This window comes from Macaca nemestrina, chromosome 3 (assembly GCF_043159975.1).
Source record: "Macaca nemestrina isolate mMacNem1 chromosome 3, mMacNem.hap1, whole genome shotgun sequence".
NCBI lineage: Eukaryota > Metazoa > Chordata > Mammalia > Primates > Cercopithecidae > Macaca > Macaca nemestrina.
The window spans coordinates 154,973,329-154,993,762 of NC_092127.1; the positions used below are offsets into that span (position 1 = coordinate 154,973,329).

The window sequence follows — 20,434 nt, forward strand, 5'->3', positions numbered from 1 at the left end:
AGGCTCACTCTTGTAATCCCAGCACTTTGGGAGGCCAAAGCCAGGAAACCATTTGAGGCCAAGAGTTCAAGACCAGCCTGGTCAACATGGTGAAATGCCATCTCTACTAAAAATACAAAAATTAGCTGGGCATGGGGGTGCACACCTATAATCCCAGCTATTCCAGAGGCTGAGGCACAATAATTACTTGAACCTGGGAGCAGAGGTTGCAGGGGGCTGAGATCACACCACTGCACTCCAACCTGGGTGACAGAGTAAGACTGTCTAAAAAAAATAAATAAATAGAAATAAAGCCATGTTTGTTAGTCATTACTAGAATAACAAAATACTTTAAAATATGCCCCTATACTCAGCCAGACTCTCAAAGAGCCACATGCCTGAAACCACACTGGTGTTCCTTGGCCCTCTGTGAGTTGCTTTTCTGAATCCCTTGTGGCCCAATGCCAGCAACTTTATTGAGAGATAGCAAGAAGATTCCCTATGACTCTCATCCACATTGGTAGCAGAGTTCTTTATTAAAATCCAGAATGCCCTTTCCTGCTTTGTTTGAACAATTTGATTTTTTTTTTTAATCTTGTGGACTCTGAAAATTCGTTAACAAGTCAGGTTTCCATCTTCAGTGTTGGCTTTTGTGGCCTATCTTTACAGCAGCTTTGTTAACACTCTTTCTTAGAGTGTTTGGGTTTTTTGTTTGTTTGTTTTTTATTAACCTCATTTCTGGCTCCATTGTGTGTCCCTTGATTTCCCTTCCTTCGTTCAAACTTTCTGAATACATTTATCTTTGAAAAGATTCTGAAAGAATCTCATTTTCCTTTCTAATAGGCCTCTCTCCTTTTCGTACAGGTACTGCATTTGGAAATGGGAAAACCTCAGATTATCTGCTGCTGGGAAACTTTGTGTACACTGTGAGTGCAGGATGTTGGTCTCGTTTGCATATAAAATCAAATCCTTTCATCTGTGCTGATTTCATTTTTAAATTTAAAAGTAATACGTGTGTTTCTGGATTTAAGGGTTGTTTATAGTTCCCTTTAAAAATTAAATAAGACCCAGGGCTTGTAACAGGATCTTATTTTATTTTTATCAAATAATAAAATAAAATAACTGAATGATAGGAAATCAATACCATTAAGTAGCAGAAGGATTGAGGTTTTGACAAATCTGGGGGGTCTCCTTTCTCTTGGCATCAACCCACCGAAGTAGTAAAAGACAAGCAAAAATACATTTGCAGGGGCTGGTGGCTCCTTCTCATACAACAAGAATGCGAAAGCAGAGCAGTGGATAGAAATAAATCAGAATGTATGTCATGGATATCTCCTGGGGACACTTTACAGTATCCAGGTCTCAGGAGAGTAGTTTTCTTAAATTTATTTCAAACTATATCCCTTTTTTTTTTTTTTTTTTTTTTTTTTGAGAGGGCGTTTTGCTCTTGTTGTCCAGGCTGGAGTGCAGTGGCACGACCTTGGCTCACTGCAGCCTCTGCCTCCCAGGTTCACATGATTCTCCTGCCTCAGCCTCCTGAGTAGCTGGGATTACAGGCGCGTGCCATCACGCCCAGCTAACTTTTGTATTTTTAGTAGAGACAAGGTTTCACCATGTTGGCCAGGCTGGTGGTGATCCACCCACCACAGCCTCCCAAAGTGCTGGGATTACAGGCATGAGCCACCACAGCTGGCCTATATCTCTTCTTTTAAAATTTTTGGATAAATTAGTTTTTGCATTTAGTAAGTTTTATTTTAACAAATAACCTAAATTGCCATTAGCTATCCTGCTGAGAAAGCTCAACTGTTCTTACTGTAACCTGACTTTACAACCCCCCTGGGAAGTGTCTTATCACATGCTGTGTGCAAACCCTTAATATGCCCTCAAGTAGAACTGGGCACTTGAAGCAGTTATTGATCAAGTGCTAGCAAACATCACTTCCATCACCACAGCTGTCAAAGGTGCCTAGAGTTTCCTCGACTACTAGGAATATTTAAGATTGTATTATTATAAATAAATAATATTCCATGCTAATCACTGTTCTGAGTATTTTAGAGTTTTACTCTCAAAAAAAGAAAAAAAAAATCTCTGTAAGATTGGTAAGCTTTATCAGTCCCAGTTTACAGGTACAGGAGTTGAGACACAGAGAGGTGAAGTAACTTGCTTTGTTCATTAACCACAATAGCCAAGTGATAACGTCTTGGGCACAGATAGTCAGACTCCACGGCAAGTACACTTCATAATTATGTTATACTGTGGAAAACACAGAGCAATTAATCCAACCCCAGTTTCCTTTTTCAGAATGGCTAGCATAAGCCCCAGCGATGGGTGCGTATATCATTGAGAAATGTCGCATATCCTACTCAGCAAGGTTTTAAGTAAAGTTCCAGAGTAAGCATTTAGATTTCTAAATGTATGGTTATTTTATTCATTAAAATTTGTCTTTAAAATTCAGAAAGTTAGACTTTTAGTATGAAAGGGGATTGAAAATAAAGGTAAAGTAAGCTTGAAAACTCAAATTAACCCAGGCATGTGCTATTGCTGTTCATGAATTGTACAAAAAGCAGGAAACACATACAGAGGAGCTCGTGGATGGAGGGTCAGGCTGCGCAGGTGAGGGAGAGGCAAGGAAGCCAGAAGTGCAGTGCTGCCCTGGGCACCTCTGACCTATCACAGTCCCCTCGGCTGCCCAGCTAATTCACCTGTCTCTTTGCTGGTTGGATGTACAAAGCAAGCAGCAGTCTCCTAGTCCCATAGTTAGATTCAGAGATATCTGTTCTTTATAAATCTTTCAGTCATTTGATGAACTTTCTTGTTTATGAGATAAAATAATATTTTCCTCTTCTGTTTTAGTTTGTGGTGATAACTGTGTGTTTGAAAGCTGGATTGGAGACATCATATTGGACATGGGTAAGAAAATATCTAACCACAACCAAGAAATGTCACATTTACTTGTGCATTATCTCCAGTCTTGGTGGTGGTCTTTGCTCTAACTTGATATGTCCCAGGTTGATATGTCCTAGTCCACAGGTTTTCAATTGTGGGGTGTCAGGGGTCGGGAAAGGAGAACTGGAGGTTTTAGTTGGGAAATACTGAGTTAAACTTAAACAAGTGCATTACCACAAGACTTCTCAGAGCCTTTAAAGTATTGTCATATATTATGAGTATCCCAGGAAGTTGTGATACTTTAAACTTATAGACTACAAATCTTTTCTTAGAGGTGTCACTGGACTGGTATTCTGCAGAAAACCCATTGGAAAGTGATTCTGAAGACTGAAAATATTAATGACAGATTTGTCCTCAGACATTGATAAATACCCAGTCTTGTTCCATTTTAGATAACGTTAGTTTTGCAGTATACCCCCATCCAGTAGAGGCCCTGGAAACAAAAGAAATTAAAGTTTCATGTCCCTGGGAAAGAATGCCACAAGGCATTTGGATTTAGCAGTCATCAGCATACATAATAATATTCTCACAAGGATCTGACATCTTTTGGTGAGAGCACGCAGACCAAGAGTAAGGCAGGCTTCCAAGTGTTCAGGGATGAAAAAGGTAAGAGTAAGAGGAGAAAACTACCAAAAAAGCTAGAGGAGGAGCAGTTCTAAATTCCAGTACCACAAACATTGCAACTGTTGTAGAAGAGATTAGCACTTAAAGATCCAATTTAAAAACACACACAATTAGGTAGAAACTCCTATAGATAATATTTTTATGGATATAATAAAGTTAATAAGGAAATTTGAGAGAGTTTCATTAGTATTTGTGTACTTGGTCTACATAAAACTTTTTTGACTCCGATTTCCTTGCTCTACAGTTCAGCCACATAGCGATATGGGGGAGCATCGCACTCTGGGTGGTGTTTTTTGGAATCTACTCATCTCTGTGGCCTGCCATTCCAATGGCCCCTGATATGTCAGGAGAGGTAATGTGCGCTGATAACTCACGATCCAACAAAACCTTAAAAACTGGTATTTTTTTAGCGAACCTTAATCATTTAGCATAATTTTCCATCTTGTTGATTTCTATTAAAATAGTATTTGACCATTTAAAAGCTGTTTTTAAACTCCACAGTTTTGAGTGATTAATCTTGAGAGAATATTTTAAACTTGAGCATTTTACTTAAATCTGACTTATCCTTTCATAAACATAGCCAGGACAATAAAATATGGTTGTCGGGAGCTTGAATCTTATTAAGGATATCCATATAGAAGATGCCATTTTAAAATTACACCATAAAGCCACAAATACATTTTGATTAAAGATTTGGGGAAATGGTGAGTTTCTGTCTTGGGACAGTCTATCATTTCTTCTGTTATCTCTTATTCTAGAGAAAAGTCTGCTGTCACTAGATTAAATGCACTTTTTGAGTTGTCCTAATGACATCAGTTTGGTTTTCATTTTGAAAGAATTAGGGCATGTGACATTTCGGCCTTATCATAGTCCATTTTCAATTCTGTCTTTCAGTTTCTTGTTACACGGGTAGGAATTGAGTTATTAGGTGTTCATGGGGGAGTGTCAAAAGATCTCCTTTCCTTCTGAAGAGATTCCAGCAGTAGGAGGGTTTATGATTTCAATTGCAGGAAATTTGACATAAAATGTATAAAAGAAAATGTGGAAAACATTTTGGGATTTCCTGTGACCTCACAGTAACTTGCAAATCAAGGTAATGTGAGCTCCATGACAGTACATTGTTTTACCGCAGTCACAGGAACCCTTTCCAGTGGTTTTCATGTATTTGTTGCCTCTAAGTACTGCCTGAGTACCTTCACTTTTGACAGTCTGGTTTATAGATCATTTTCATGAAATTTTATCTGACAGCATCCTGCTTTTTATAAATTAGCAGAATGCAGACACATTTTTAAAATTTTGTGGTTAAATTTATTAGAGAGAGGCATTATATACTCTTACAGCAAAACCAGACGTATCAAGGAGTATGTACTTCCTTTGACAAAAAGTGAAGGCTTCTTTTGAAACATATATTGTGAAAACTAGAAATTTTATAGCATGTATTCTAAGCAGAACAGGGAGAAAGCTGTGACTGGGTCTCCTCTTTACCTTGGTTTCCAAGTCCTTTTCCTGAAATAAAGCAGTATAACTGAAGGAAAAAAAGTATGTGCCTGTGTGTGTATCTGATGATGACATTTGGAAAATTTAATTCTATTCTTTGTTTTTATTTGATGTGCTCTGTCTTATTGGACCTGCTTTTCCCTTAGGTCGATTTTAACTTGATATCTTTTTCATTAGACTTAAGTCTTTGCCTTTCTTTATCTCATTTCTTAATGTTTATTTTATTTTCAAAATGAATAACACAAAAGATTTGAGACCCAGATGGTTTAAGCAAGTATGGCCAATAGGTTTGATGACAGGAACTGAGGTTTTGACCACCTACTTCTAGGACAAGTGTGAAGTTTAACTGGCTTTTTGCCAACCAAATATAATTCTACCCTTGCCTGTAGAATTCCCAGAATTACCCAAACACAAAACTTAATATCGTCTCTTGAGACTCATGGTGATGCTGTGTTTAATTCAAAGTGAAACGAATGTCAGTACTCCATCACATTTCTGTTCACTTCATATACAGAGGGAAGTGCTAACAGAGGTTCTTTTCTTGTTGTTTTATTACTACTGCTACTCTGAATATAGTGTTTAAATAGCTGGTGCTCCACTGAAAATATGAAAATGGATTAATTCAGCTGTAGGGTAGGCTTGACTAGCATGTCCAAAATGTAAGTCTGTTTTCTTTATTCAAGCAAAAAAAGAATACTTTAAATTTATGTAGCACTTTAGCGCTCCCAAAGCATTTTGGTGTCGGTATGGATGTGGGTGTGGTGGGATGTGGGGGGATGTGTGTGTGTGTAAATGACCCTCACAGTAATGCCAATATAAGGATATAGTGAGAATGCCACTCAGATTATCCAGGTAAATCATCTCCATTTACTGTTTCTTGAGCATTAGGCTAATAAGTCCCAAAAAATGTCGTAGCTGTATTCAATTTTTAAAGTTTTTATTATAGATGTAGAGTCACTAGTTATGTTAGATGACAACTCAGTTAATTTCAACGAGAATGACTACTTTTAGGTCTATATTTTTCTAATCTTAAAATTCTTATCTCAATCAAGAATATAGCCAAATATATACATGTATATATACATATATATAAATGTGAAAAATTCATGTATGTACCAATATTTATATCTGTAGGTATATACATAATTGGCCAACTGTCTTAAAGCTTATTCAACTGTTAACTTTCATAGCAATATATTATTGTAATATATTGTACATTACATATATTATCTATTGCATATAGTAATATATTATTGTAAGTAATGCCAGCATAAGTTAAATGTTAGCATCTGCTGCCTTGACATGTTTTATGATACCCACGTAATGAAACACGGCCCAGAGCAGCCCCCAGAACTTGAGGCCATTCTGCAGGATTCCTGATGCAGGGTGTAGGTAATTTCTGTCACCACCACTAACAGGGTCATAAGTATCTAATCCAAAGACCATATCCCCAGGATCCCAGTCCTTTCCTGTGTTGATTTGGCAGCAATTCATTCCACACTAAATAATTAACTAATTATGTACGTAAGTGTGTTTTGGTTGCCCAAAAGCTTAATAAAGGTCTCCAGGATGGTACCTTGTAGAGGTGGAGCAGACAGAGAAACAGCCCTGTGGTGGTTCAGGAGGTATTTTGGAGAGTGAGATACTGTGTGGTTCTAAAGGAGCATTGACTGAATAGAGGAGCTCTATAAAAAGGCAACCAAGATCTGGGAAGAATAACACCAATAATACCTCATGAATATTGAACGCTTACTTTATCCCAGGTAGTTCTGTAAGGACTATATATATATATATATATATATATATATATATATATATGTATTTTTTTTTTCAATCAACCAGTCCAACAGCTATTGAGATTCTTCTGTGTGTTTGACGCTATTCTAGGAACTGTGGATTCAGTCCTGAATGAAACAGACAGAAACCCATGCCCTCCCATAGCTCACTTTTCTAGTGCAAGGGGGCAGACCGTAAATACAACGAGTAATGAAATATGTGCATATTTAAGTGTCTAGAGAAAAGTGCAGCAGGCAAGGGGAACCAAGAGCCTTATTTTCAGTTGTGTTTCCCATAGAGCCTTGTGGCACTTACTCATGGTCAGATTTAAAAAAAAAAAAAAAAAAAAAAAAAACCCTGGAGGAGCTTGAGAGGGAAGTGTCATGACCTGATTTATATTTTTGCAGTAGGACTCTGACTGTTGTATTGCAAGCCACTTAGGAGGCTATTCCAATAAAGCAGGAGAGAGATCATGGTGTGTGGGGCAGGAGGGCAACAGTGGTAAGAAGTGGTTGGATTCTGAATACAGTTTGAGGGGAGAGCCAATAGGATTGATGGACAGGTTGGATGTGAGGAGACAGAGGAGAATTCAGGGCAGACTCCGTTGTGTTTGCCATGAACATAAGGAGAGAGTGCTTGTCGGTAACTCACATGATCCTCACACCAAATGGGTTGCCATAATCACCACTTTACAGATATGGAAATTGAGGCACAGAGAAGTTAGGAACCTTAACTGACATCACTATCTGACTCATAGTGGCAGAGATGAGGTTTCAACTTCAATGTCTGATCCCCAGGTCTGCTACCTTAAACGTTGCCCTGTGCTCCTTCTCTGATAATAGTTGCTAAGAGGAATGCGTGGTATTTGATCTGGAAATTAGAAGTCTGAAGGGACCCTCAGTCCTCGCAGGTATTTCAGGGATTTGTAAAGGAAAGGAAATCTCTGTATTCTGTTTTCCTGGCAGCACTACCTCCTGCATGTTTCTTCTCTCTGCCTTTTCCTCTCTATAGACGTTGCAGCGGTCTTGTTCTTCCTTAGTCCTTCTTCCACATCGGTGCCACAGTAACCGTTTCAGAATGCTTCAACTCCTTCTCGAGCAACCACTGTGTCTTCATTTCTTTCCTCATTCACTCAGACCTAATGGTGTGGGGCCCCTAGTGCCCCATAAATGAGTGTTAAGTGATTGGCAAATAACATTTTTTGCTTGCTTCCGTGTTTTAGACAAACAAATGAGAAACCGTGAAATAGAGGTTATAGAGAAGCAGCTTTCAGCTCACATAAGTACATCTCTCCAACATCTTGTGATTTCCAGCACATGAAGATTCTCAGCAACAGAACAGGATGCTGGTCTCATTTAATTAATCCTTCCCAGGCCAGGCAGATGAGCTCTCAGCCACTGTGATACTTAAGCAGCACTACATTCTATGCCTCTGAGCTTGTCTTCCAACTCCTAAGAGATTATCTTGTATGCCTCTCTTTACTGCGTCCACTTCAAATAACTATTTTAAAAGGGCACAGATATTTTGCTCTAGTTAACAGGATCTTGGGGTGCAAATTATACAAATTCAGCAACTTACAGGTAGAGGTCTCATGCTTCTGTATTCAGCTTCATGCAGATTCACACATAAATCAGGACTTTATAGTCATTTCCAACTTACATTCTTGGGTCATCTTTGCAGCAAAGGCAGAGCCATTTCTCTCTACGTGTTGAAAGAAAATCCTTGCTCCCTAAGTTGGGGAGAGAAGGGAACCAACATTTATTGTGTACCTACTAAGTTCTCCAGGCACTATATTTAATGCCAGATACTCCTTGTTTTCGCTAAACTCATGTTCCAAATCTGTGTAGTAAGCAAAGAAATAGCCGGTGACCCAGAGAATTTAATCCAGGCCATTCTTTTCAATCCCATTGGTTTCTGCTAACATTCTGAGGAATTCAGTACTTTCTTTTTGGGGCTTATTGCTGTTCCTTACTCTCAGGTGATAACTCTTTTTGTCTTGTAGCCATCCTCCTTGCATTCAATCCATCTGCCATTTCCCCACTTTTCCCAGGGTCCTGAACAATTTCTATAAGCAAGCCAGATATGAAAGTGCTCCTGTCTTTTTAAAAAAGTACCCAGAGTTATAATTTCCCCTTCTCAACACCCACCTGACTCCCTCAACCCTATATAGAGAAATTCCATCTCACTTCATGTCCTAGCCTTTTGCCTGTTCTTAACAGCAATATTAGCATAAATAATATCCATTTTGTTTAAAAAAATTTTTAACTATTAAATAGAAAACTCAGTCATCCTACATCATCAGAAAATGAATGGTTGCCACTCAGCTATAATAGGGCCCCATTGATGAAGGGCCAGTCACTGTCAGAGGCACTTTTCATGTGGTCACTCATTTAATGTTCACAGCCACACTGTGAGGTAAATTCTTTTAGACATTTCACAGATGCAAAGTGGCTAAATCACTCTCTGAAGGTCAAACAGCTCCAGAGTGTCTGAACTACAGTGTGAACCCAGCCTGATTCTGTCCCCTGATGCACCATGCCCACTCCTGTCTGTTCCTTTTCCATTTCTTCTCTCATCTTTTCTTTCCCCTTCCCTGTGGCTTTTCTTCCAGACTTATCAACTATAATTTAATGCCCTTCTAGCATCAGTGCCACCCATCGAAGTACTTAGTTCCATCTTGTTGATGAACTGACCAGTCGTCAAGTGCATATAATATTTCCATCTTCAGCTGTCCTTAGCTGCCTTTGTCTCTGCCCAGGGGTTCTTTTCAGAGCATCAAATAGCTTTTCCCCTTTTGCTTCCACTCATTCTGTATGCCTGAAGTGACCGGAAAGCTATTCCTCAAATATCTCAGAGTTTAGTGCAGACTTCAGTTACTGTAGACCCAGCCAAGAGCTGGTTGTTCTCAGTTGGTGGGCAGGGTGTTCCCATTTGGAAAACATTCCTTCCTAGAGTTTTGCACTTTGTTTCCACTACAGTAATTCTACATCTCTACCCATGATAATGATTCAAATGATAATGATTAACAAGTGTCCCACAACCATAAATTATTGAAATATTTAACTGTTCAAAAGGAATTATGATATCGGGGGTTAGGGGCCGTGGGGGTAAGGTAGACATTGGAAAATGCAACAATAAGAAATCATTTAGGAAAGGAAAAAGAAACTAGTGTGACGAACTTGGCTGTGACTTTAAATATGTCGCTGTCTTCCTCTCCTCTCACAAATATGGTTGTGATTTAAGAGGAGAACTTTTTTTCAGACCTGACTTGTATTTTTTCACACCAGTACAACAATTTATGGGGCAAGGTAGGCCCTGGGGAAAAGTGCTATGTTATATAAACATATGCTGGCCTGCTTTTCCGACTGGTCTCAATGATGTTACTGGGTATTTTTTGAATTTCTAGGAGAAAATAGTTTAGCCAATGATTAATAAACCAGATTAAAAAATAAAAAGCTACAGCAAGGATCATTTCATATCAGGATTAATAACAGAAGCTTAGTATCAGCAAAACTTTTAAATTTATTGTGGCGTTGCAGACAGGCACTGTAAAGTCCTCCCAAGCACCATCTGTTTCTGCTCTCCCTGGCCTAAGGGATCTATAAAACTACTGAAGGAAATTGAAGTTAAGGAACGAGCATGTGTTTTACAGAATTTCAGATCTCTTGATTGAGGTTTGTAAAGGCTTTCTGAAAAACAATAAAAATCTTTGTTGAACCCTTTGGTGTCACCCCTGTAGGAAAGGTATTAATAAACTACATTAGTGATATGATTTTCCTAAATTGTGCTGTTGCCTGTTTTATCCAACATAATAAATTACTTTTCCTATGAGGAATTTCCTGGTTAAAATAGTCTTTATTCATCTATCAGCTTTTAATTACCTCCATAGCATGCGGTAATTTATTGGTCTTAAGACCAAGCCTTGTAGATGAGGTGGGGCAGTGTTATGATATGATGGAGTTTCATCCGAGATTACCGTGTTTAACCAAGTAGTCTGGAGGGAACAACTGTACAAAATTCTGTCAGATGTTCTTCAATGAGCCAATGACTGTGAGTCCATCCAGTAAAACCTGCCATTGGTCACGGTCCTCATGCCCCCAACAGTAAACGAAAGAGGCAGACCTTCACAGTTCTACAGGCAGCTGGCCAGGAGCCACTTCCAAGCCCATTTTGTAAAGAGAAGTATATATGGAAATGCTGAGAGGAAAAGGGAGACAGGGGTATGACGAATGTAATCATGAATCAGGATATCTGGACATCTGCATACACTTTACAGTGAGAGCTCTCCTTAGAGCCAGTACGAGAACAGGCATTGTGTTTTGTAACCACAGTACCTTTGCCTGCAATATACAGCAAGTGTAGATTGAGCGTCTCCTGTGTGCCAGGGCCTGTGTTAGGCACTGGAGGATGCAAAGATGAATGGAATTGGCCTTGTCCTTAAGGATCCCTTTGTTTAATGGTGGGGCATTGATGTCATAAGCGAGAGAGAGGCCGTGGTGTACCCGTATGCTACAGTGATGAGCAAGGTGTGAAAGCTGAACGAAGCCTGCTCCTGGTATGGTACAGCTTTAACTATTCAGCCCTAGAGGCCATTCATTGTCACATTCATTCATTCCACAAATATGTGTTGAGGACTTAATTGGTGCCAGGCAATGTTCCTCGATACCAGGTTAATTGGGCAGGATCCCCATTGCCTAATTGAGGGGGCCAGGGAATGGGAAGGAGAAACAGGCACTAAACCAGTTAACAAATGACTAAATGAAGAATAAGTACAGATAATTTGACAAAGTGATAAGTGATGGGAGGAACACAGAGCAGATATGATAAGGGACAGGATTATAATGGGTGTTCCAGGAAGGTCTTTCTGAAGTTGGGACAGTTAAGCTGAAACTCACACGATGCAGGAATACCTGTCATATGAAGAAGAGCATTTCACACTTAAGGAACAGCAGGTGCCCATTCTCCAAGGCAGCAACGGGATTTTCCATTCAAAGACAAGGCCCGTGACTGCAGCAGAGAGAGCTGGAGAGAGCACTATGAGGTGGGGTCAGCGCGATGGGCAGAAGGCAGACTGCCTCTCCGCCCTCCAGGCCCAGCATTCTGGTCTGGCAACCACCACAGCTTTTGTTTGAATGACAGGCCAGAAATACTCATGAAAGAAAGTGTTTCAATAAAGCTCATAACTGGACATAGTTCTTTTTTTTTTTTTTTCTTTGTTCTCGCACTTGTCCCCCAGGCTGGAGTGCAGTGGGCATGATCTTGGCTCACTGCAACCTCTGCTTCCTGGGTTCCAGTGATTCTCCTGCCTCAGCCTCCCGAGTAGCTGGGATTACAGGCGCCTGCCACCACACCCGGCTAATTTTTGTATTTTTAGTAGAGATGGGTTTTTGCCATATTGGCCAGGCTGGTCTCAAACTCCTGACCTCAGGTGATCCGCCCGCCTCAGCCTCCCAAAGTGCCAGGATTACAGGTGTGAGCCACCACGCCTGGCCAACTGGACATAATTCTTGCATTCCATCCTATGGTAAGGTAAAGGGATCATCAATGAGTGGCATTAAGCTGCTTTGTTCAAAGTTATCACTTAAGCTTCCTAGCATGCATCATCCAAAGCAAGTTACTTATGGCATGTTTTTCAATGTTTAAAAAAGTAACTGTGGATTAAACAAGATAGAAACGTATTTCTCTTCCATGTAATAGAAGTCATGGGGGAGACAGACAGTCCAGGACTGGTATGGAATCTGCACAGTCATCAGAGACTAGGTTCCCTTTAACTTACTGCACTGCCAACCTTAGTGTACTTCCTCATAGTCTAGAATGGCTGCCTGAGCTCTGGCCATTTTACCAACCTTCCAGCTAGCAAGAGAGGGAAGAAGGATTTGCCCTTTCTATTTGAGGCTCCTTCTTAGACATTACCAATACATTTCTACTTAGATCTCATTGTCCAAAAGCTAATCATATAGCCAAAGCAGCTGTAACAAGAGAGTCAGAGGGATGTAACCTTTGAGCTGGAGGAAAAGGTGACCAGCCAAGGACAAAAGTAATTGCATCTAAAGATGATATAGAATGAAGGGCAACTAAAAGTCTCAGCCATGGAAGTCAGTTTTTCTATGTAAGCCATGTAACAGCTGTTTTTCTTTAGCTAGGTGCGTTTTGAAGTTTTGAGGTTTTTAAAAATCGTTTTCTACAGTCTTGAAATGCAGGTTATTTTGTTTTACAGACTGACTGACTTGTAATCAAACAACTGATGCTTTATGAGAGGGCTTTTCAAACATTTTTTTAAAAAGCTAAAATGCAGACCCGTCACAAAATTATAAAAACCTGTAAGAATCATGTAACAAGTAAACATATTAAACATTGAGATAACATACCATCTCATACAACTTACTTAATAACATCATAGCATTTTTAAATTTTGTTTCTCATAATGAAAAAAAATTTTTTACTAATACTGTCCTCATTTTTCTGTTACTTTTAAGTTTTTAAATAGGACAATAATGAAGATTAAAATAAAACAAATTATGTTTTTAATTATCTTCACTATTCTGGGAACTATATTCCTAGAAAATAGTCTCAGAACTGCACATTTTCTAGTGCTCTTGATGCCTTTTCAGAAAGACTGTTTTCTTTTGCATGTTTAGTTCTCAGTGTGAATTGATATATAGTCAAACCTTTTTTTTTTTTTTTTTTTTGCAAAAATTAACTTCTAATTGTTCCAGGTCCCAACTAGCTCTTCCTCCTTTCCCTCTAAACACCCTTTTTCATCTTTTTTTTTTTTATGATTACTCTCTTGCCAGAGAACAGAGATGCAAAGGTTGTTTCTTGTATCCTATGGCTAGATTGAATACTGGTTCTGAGCCCCATGAGATGATCACCCCTTTTTCAGCTCCTCATCACCCCAGAGAAATGTCCAAGGGAAAGAAGCACATAAATGCTGTGAGCTGGTATCTAATTTGCATATTTTCTAAGATCTGGGTTTGTTTGTTTGTTTGTTTGTTTGGGATAACCCAAGCCAAGAATTTTCTTTGTCTCTGAGTAATCAAAAGCTGCTGAGAATAATTGTAAACATATTGGGGTTTATCTGAAACACCCTTTAGTTATTTTCTGGGTGTTCTGCCCTGTCTAGTTTCATGGAGAAAGTAATCATCCCATGTAAGAGCCCAATTCAGTTCAATTAAACTGAGATTTATGGAGTGCCTATCTGTCAGGGCCTATACTGGGTTCAGTGGATCAAAAGTTTCAAAAAGAGGCCATTCTGAGGAGTTAGTTTGTCATGGAGTAGTCCCACAGACAATTAGGATGTAACATGCTAGCTGTTATGATCACAATGCACAGGGACTAACAGAGAAGAGAGCGCTGGACCCCCAAGCTGTTGTTTGGAAAAGTGTCTTGGTACTACTGTTCCCCAGGCTGTCCAGGAAGGTGGGTGTGAAAAGAGTTTTCCAGGTAGAGAACAGCCCAAGCAAGGAGCAAGTTTGGTGTTACCAAGGCAGAAAATGGTTGGAGCTAGAACCAGAAAGTTGAGCAAAGCCAGGTCACAAAAAGTTACCTGAATGTCATTAACATCATTACTGTAAGTCATGGCAGACAGCTTGTCATTACAGAATATACTGTATTCCAGAGAGTACCAGAAGCCATAGAATAAAGATTTGAGTCAGAATCAGAGGAAGTGATAAATGCTATTGATAAATTAGGAAGTCATGAGGATAATTATATTTTGACGTGAATATATATCATATAATTGAAATTTGCAAGAGTTGTTTTCAACTAAAATGAAAGATAGTAAAGTTAGTTCTTAATGATAAGGCCCAGAACAGAGAATTTGGCATTTGCACTCCTTTGTCTTTAGGCTTTCTCAGAGGGAAGTGTTGAGCCAGACTACCCAAGATGTGCAGCTACTGAAGGATTCAGTGGCACTTCACCCCATGCCAAGGTTCATATGAGCCTAGAATTTGTCTCTGGTTAAAGTACAGGGTAGCAAACTCACCACTTACTACTGACCCGGGGATACTTGTGTACCACCCAGTTCAACCCCACACCCAACTACCATAATGAATTCAGACTGGAAGGCTCGGGCCTCTGAGAAAGACTCCAACAACTTTATGACCTCTGCAGTGTCCCACCGTGGTATTTCACCAGCCTGGAACACAAAGACACTTTCAGAAGTGTTTGCAAGTTCAAATTCTAACGACACTTTTCAGTGTCTGAAAGCAGAGTTGATTTTGATGAGTCTATGTGAAGTTCCCATACATCAGTGGTAGCATTGCCAGCAGAGGACTCTAGCATTCTACTGATATATTTCTACCTTGAGATAAAAATATAGATATTGATATTGTGGATTTTAGCTTTCAAGATACTCTAGAGTATCTTTGCTGTAAAAATATAGATGTTAAAGTTGTGGATTTCTCCAGCTTTTGGGGTATTCTAGAGTAAGTCTGGGGTCTCAGGTTTCATGAATAAGATCTTCCAGTCCACTGAGATTGGGTGGCTGAGAAAAGGAACTGGAGGAGAAAAGAGTCTATTATGGGTGACTGAGATTGGATGAGATGGGGCTGAAATGGGAATACAGCAACACAGAATGCACCTTTTCCGAAAAGATACCTAGCTAATAGAGCAGAGACAAAGCATTGTGGTATAGCAAGGAGGAAAGAGCCACAATGTGGGAGGAAAGATCAAGAAAACTTGTATGAAAAGAAACAATACTTGCAAACTCGAAGCTAAGCATTGAAGATTTTTATTGATGATGACTTCACGAAGAAGATGCTTCCTAAGAAGACCAAAAGGGTTAACTGAGATCTAGGAGGAGACAAGAGAAATTAAATGACCTCAGACCATGGCAGATAGGTTTTAAAAAGAGAAACGTGGGAGGTGTATATGTTTTGGGGATCATGGTACAAATCATCTCTGAAGAGTTATACTACCAGAATGTTTCAGAGGAGTCGGAGCCAGAAAGAACCATTGACTTCTTGGATTTGACAAACTCCTCAGAAATACATAATGGATATGCCACTTTTGGAGTTTTCTCTAACTCGTTAACTCTCTTGGAAATGGCCTAAATCTTTAAAGATAAAATAGCCTTCTTACACAAAGAAAAATGAAAGGTTCCATTCACAGCAACAACAAGAAGAAACCTTAGCCAGTTATGTGAATGGTTAGTAGAAAGAAAACTAGAAATTTGACAAAAATGAGAGAAATATTTTAAAAGTTGAATAAATAAACATACCATGCTCTGAATAGAAGGATCATTAAATTGTCAGTTCTTCCCAATTTGTGAGCCATTTGGGGGAACAAAAAAAAAAAAATACACCTTCTCCTCTTGATTGTAATCTAGCCTAGAAAAATAATTCTAAATGCAGAGAAAGAGATTAGAGTCTGAAAATAGAGGCATTATTATACTATTTTGAGTGCTTCTCATATCAGTGAAAATTAAAGTTTTTTCCTCTTTAAATTTTATAATAAAAATTTTTCAATAACTTAGTAATGTATTAAATCAATAACATATTGCAACCAATATATGTCAAAGCACTATTCTAGTTTCTGGGAATACATCCATGAAAAAAATCTCTGCCTTTGGGAGGTTATAATCTAGAGAAGAAAAACATACAAACATAAGTCTATTATACAGCAGGCTGAGCTGTGTTAAATACTCTGGAGGACTTGAGTGCAGGGGAGAGGATGGGGTGGGGTGCTGTTTTCAATGGGGTGGTCACACAAGGCCTCACTGTACCTGAAGTGTTGTGACCAGGACCTGTGGCTATCTGGAAGAAAATTCCAGATGAAAATAGACAAATGCTGAGAGCCTGAGGACTGCAGAGTGGTGGAAGCTGAATGAGGGAGGGAGTGACTAGTAAAAGCACTATTATTCCTAACAAACTAATGCAGGAACAGAAAATTAAATACCACATGTTCTCGCTTATAAGCGGGAGCTAAATGATGACAACACACAGACACATAGAGGGGAGCAACACACACTGGGACTGGGGCCCACCGGAGGGTGGAGGGTGGGAGAAGGGAGAGGATCAGGGAAAATAACTAAGCTCAATACCTGGGTGAGGAAATAATCTGTACATCAAACCCCCATGACACAAGTTTACCTATGTAACCTGCACATGCACTCCTAAACTTAGAAGTTGGGGGAAAAAAGGCCCTAGCGAGCTGGCCTTAAGAGACAGGGCTGGGGCAGAACACCCAGGGCCATGAGGCAATTGTAAAGACTCTTGATTTTTCTCCAAGCCTCTGGAGGGTTGAGCCAGGGAGGCACGATCTGACTTCTAAAAGGACTACTCTGGGAGCTCTGTTGAGAATAGTACGTACGGGGAACAGGGAGGCGGCCAGGGGACCCCTAGCAGGCTGTTGTAGCACTCCAGACGGAAGATGATGGGGGCCTAGGCAAGCATGGAAGGGTGTGAAGTGGGTAGATTCTGGATTTGGGGTGGGGAGAGGATTTGCTCTAAGAACTTTTTTTTTCCTTCAAAGGTTTTTGTTATGACAGAACATAATATAATATTTATCATTTTAAGTGTAAATTCAGTGGCATTAAGTGTATTCACATTGTTATGCAACCATCACCACTGTCCATCTCTAGAACTTTTTCATCTTTCTCTACTGAAACCTCATACTTGTTAAACAATCCCCGTTCTCCTTTTCCCCTAACCCCTAGCAGCCGCCATTGGGCTTGCTGTTTCTGAATTTCACTATTCCGGGCACTGCATCTAAGTAGAATCACGCATTGGTCCTTTTATGTCTGATTTTTTTTATTTGGCAAAATGTCTTCAGGGTTCACCCATGTTGTAAAGTGGGCCAGAATTTCATGTCTTTGAAAGCTGAATAATATTCCATTGTATGGATATGCCACATTTTCCTCATCCACTCATCTGTTAATGTTGTTTCCGCCCTTTGACTATAGCGAATAGTGCTGCTATGAACATTGGTGTATGGATTTTTTTAAGTCAAGCCAATAAGATTTGCCAGTAAATTGAATGCTCAGTTTCAAAGAAAAGGGGAAACAAAGATGACTCGAGTATTGCGGCCAGAGCAGCCAGAAGGATACACTTTGTATTTGTCTAGAGGAGGAAGACTGGGATTTTCTATTCTGCTTCTTTTTCTTTAACTTAGCAAAGTGTTCATACCGTGTAGTTAATTAAAATCTTTGTTAATGCTGGTACTTCCTTCTCTTCCTGCCTATTCTGCAGCTCTTCCTTACCTCCCCACAACCGCCAAAAAAAAAAAAAAAAACATACAAAAAACACCTTTTTTTCCAGGTATCATACCTTTCTTGGATTCATTGAAATACTTCTGATGATTCAGACTAGGGGGTGGGGATAGTTTAACATATTTAGCTTTTAATGCACATCCCTCAACCTTTAACAGAAAAGGCAACCTACATTGGAAAAGGATAGTCATGGAGCTGAATCAACTCCTCTCCCCAAAATACGTAATTATCTGGCAATAGAATAACTTCATGCCAGAACGCAAGCAAACCATAACCACCACATCTCAAGAACAGGGTCCCCAGGCTCTGTTGTTTTTCACAGTTTCCGCAACACTAGGTTGCGAGAACATATTTATCCAGCAATTATTTATTGAACATCTGCTTGGTGGTTAAGCACTTGGATCGTGAGAATTAAGAGAACATATAGTCTAACAAGAAGATGAATGAGCAACTAGAAAATGGGTGACAGATGCCAACATAACGGAAGCCCAAGTAGTGTCCTCTAACTGAGTCTAAGAAAGGAAAATTGAAGGACGAGTAGGCATCACAAGTGCAAAGGCCCGAGGACATGAGTGAGCATGGGTGCCTTCCAGGAACTGAAACACGTTACGTGTAGCAAGAAATGGGGCTGGCTTGAGAGGTGATATTGGGAAAGTAATCAGAAGTCAGATAGGAAAGGTCTTGAAATTGTATTAAAGATTTTGTATTCTATTCTGAGGACATTCTGAAGCCACAGATAGGGTTTAATCCAGCAACTGCTAATATTGAATTTGCCTTTTGGAAATATCTCTGGCTGCAGCGTGAACAGCTAGAAGCAGAGTATTTCTGAAGTCAGTACAGCTAGGAGGACAGGCAAATTTTTTGCACTGGGATAAGCATGGCAAAGTTGACCAGAGATGGATGAATCTGAAGATGCTAAAGCACAACAGAACCCAGTGAAATATTGGACGTGGGTAAAAAAGCCAATTCAGGAATAGGGCCCAGGTTTCTGTCTTGGGCAGCCAGGGATGACACCATTCCCTGAATAGCTTGTACCAAGGAAGAGCGGCCTTTGGAGGGAAGACAGTGTGTGTTCAGTGTGGGATGTGTGAGGTTTGAGGTGCCTGTGTGACCCACAAGTTAGGAGCTCAGTAGTCTAGCCTGTGCTTCAAGTTCAGGTGAGAAATCTAAGCCACAGGTGATTAGTGGCTGATTTCCATATGGATGATGATACAAACTGCAAACCCTTCCAGGGAGGGTGTTTGTATGCTAACAGAAGGCTCCTGGGAGAATACCAGGGTAGTTTACCTTTCCCTCCAGGACTCTTCTAAACTATCAGTCTTCTGATAATTACAATCTGTGAACAGCATCTTCACAGCTTGGATGACATTCTGACCGAGGGATGCACATTTGCCTAATGAGCCACATAGTGCCCTGTTAGCTTTAACTAGTATTTTGTTATTTAAAACAACCCACAACGAATATTTGCATTCCCCAAAATTAGTTGTGTGCATGTTTGTAAGAGGATGTGGGGGAAGGTGTTCCATGATCTATCAATACCTTTAGGAAACCTTGGTTTTAAAAACTATTCAGTAGGGTGCTTTACCCTGACTTCTTGAAGCCTTACACTGCTCTGCGCTGTGACTTTCCAAGGGGATGCTGCTGTGGTTTCTTTTCGCCTTTATTAAACCTCTGGCAATGGGCCCTTTCGGGGGATGCTTTCAGGACTAGCAACCACAGGACAGTTTCATGAGATACTGATAAGCAAAAGCTGGACTTCATTTTAACACATAGTTCAGAAATTGAATTACTGAATTAAAAGGAATAAATGTTTGTGGTGTTGGTACACATTGCCAAATACCTTTTCCAAAGGCTAGTTCATTGCTGGTGGGAATATAAATTGCTACAAATACCTATTCCACCATACACCACTCACTCCACCAAACTGATGGTGAATTTTTAAAATCTGATCTAATTTGTCAGTGTTTCTCTAGGACTGCAGAGTGGCTCAACACTTTTCCATGTCATTGATTACTTGCTGCTGCTTTTATGAATACCTTTCCAGGTCTGTTGCCTATCTCTTGAGATTGCAGCTATTCTTATGAAGATAAAGGGGCTATTTTTCTGATCAGATATTAACCTAGAATTTCATGTATTTGTAGTAGTCATTCTCTCAGTTTTTTATTGTTTACTTTTTTAGCTATGTTTGAACATGTGGAAGTTCTGTGTTTTCATAAATCAGTTCTTTAAAGCATCCTTTCATAGTTTTTTTCACTGTTCTTAAGCTCTGAAAGCCTTTTATATAAAGCTTTGTCCAGACACTTAATAAATAGTCACTTCTTGGTTTTTTTGTTGTGGTTGTTTCCAACATTAACGCAACCACTCTGGAAGTTATTCGTTTCTCTTACTGCAGTCCCCTCCAAA

The 20,434-nt window shown here is 39.6% G+C and overlaps 1 protein-coding gene across 8 annotated transcripts in view; it reads left to right on the forward strand.

Annotated features, from left to right (window-relative positions):
* The window catches only part of LOC105487701 (ATPase phospholipid transporting 8A1), a 266,324-nt gene that overhangs the window by 227,292 nt on the left and 18,598 nt on the right, over nucleotides 1-20,434 (forward strand). For all 8 annotated transcript variants that reach the window (XM_011751245.3, XM_011751247.3, XM_011751246.3 and 5 more), the window contains 3 exons: nucleotides 844-905; nucleotides 2,833-2,889; nucleotides 3,794-3,901. In XM_011751245.3, coding sequence (XP_011749547.1) covers nucleotides 844-905; nucleotides 2,833-2,889; nucleotides 3,794-3,901 — 227 coding nt within the window. The remainder of the gene's footprint in view (nucleotides 1-843; nucleotides 906-2,832; nucleotides 2,890-3,793; nucleotides 3,902-20,434) is intronic.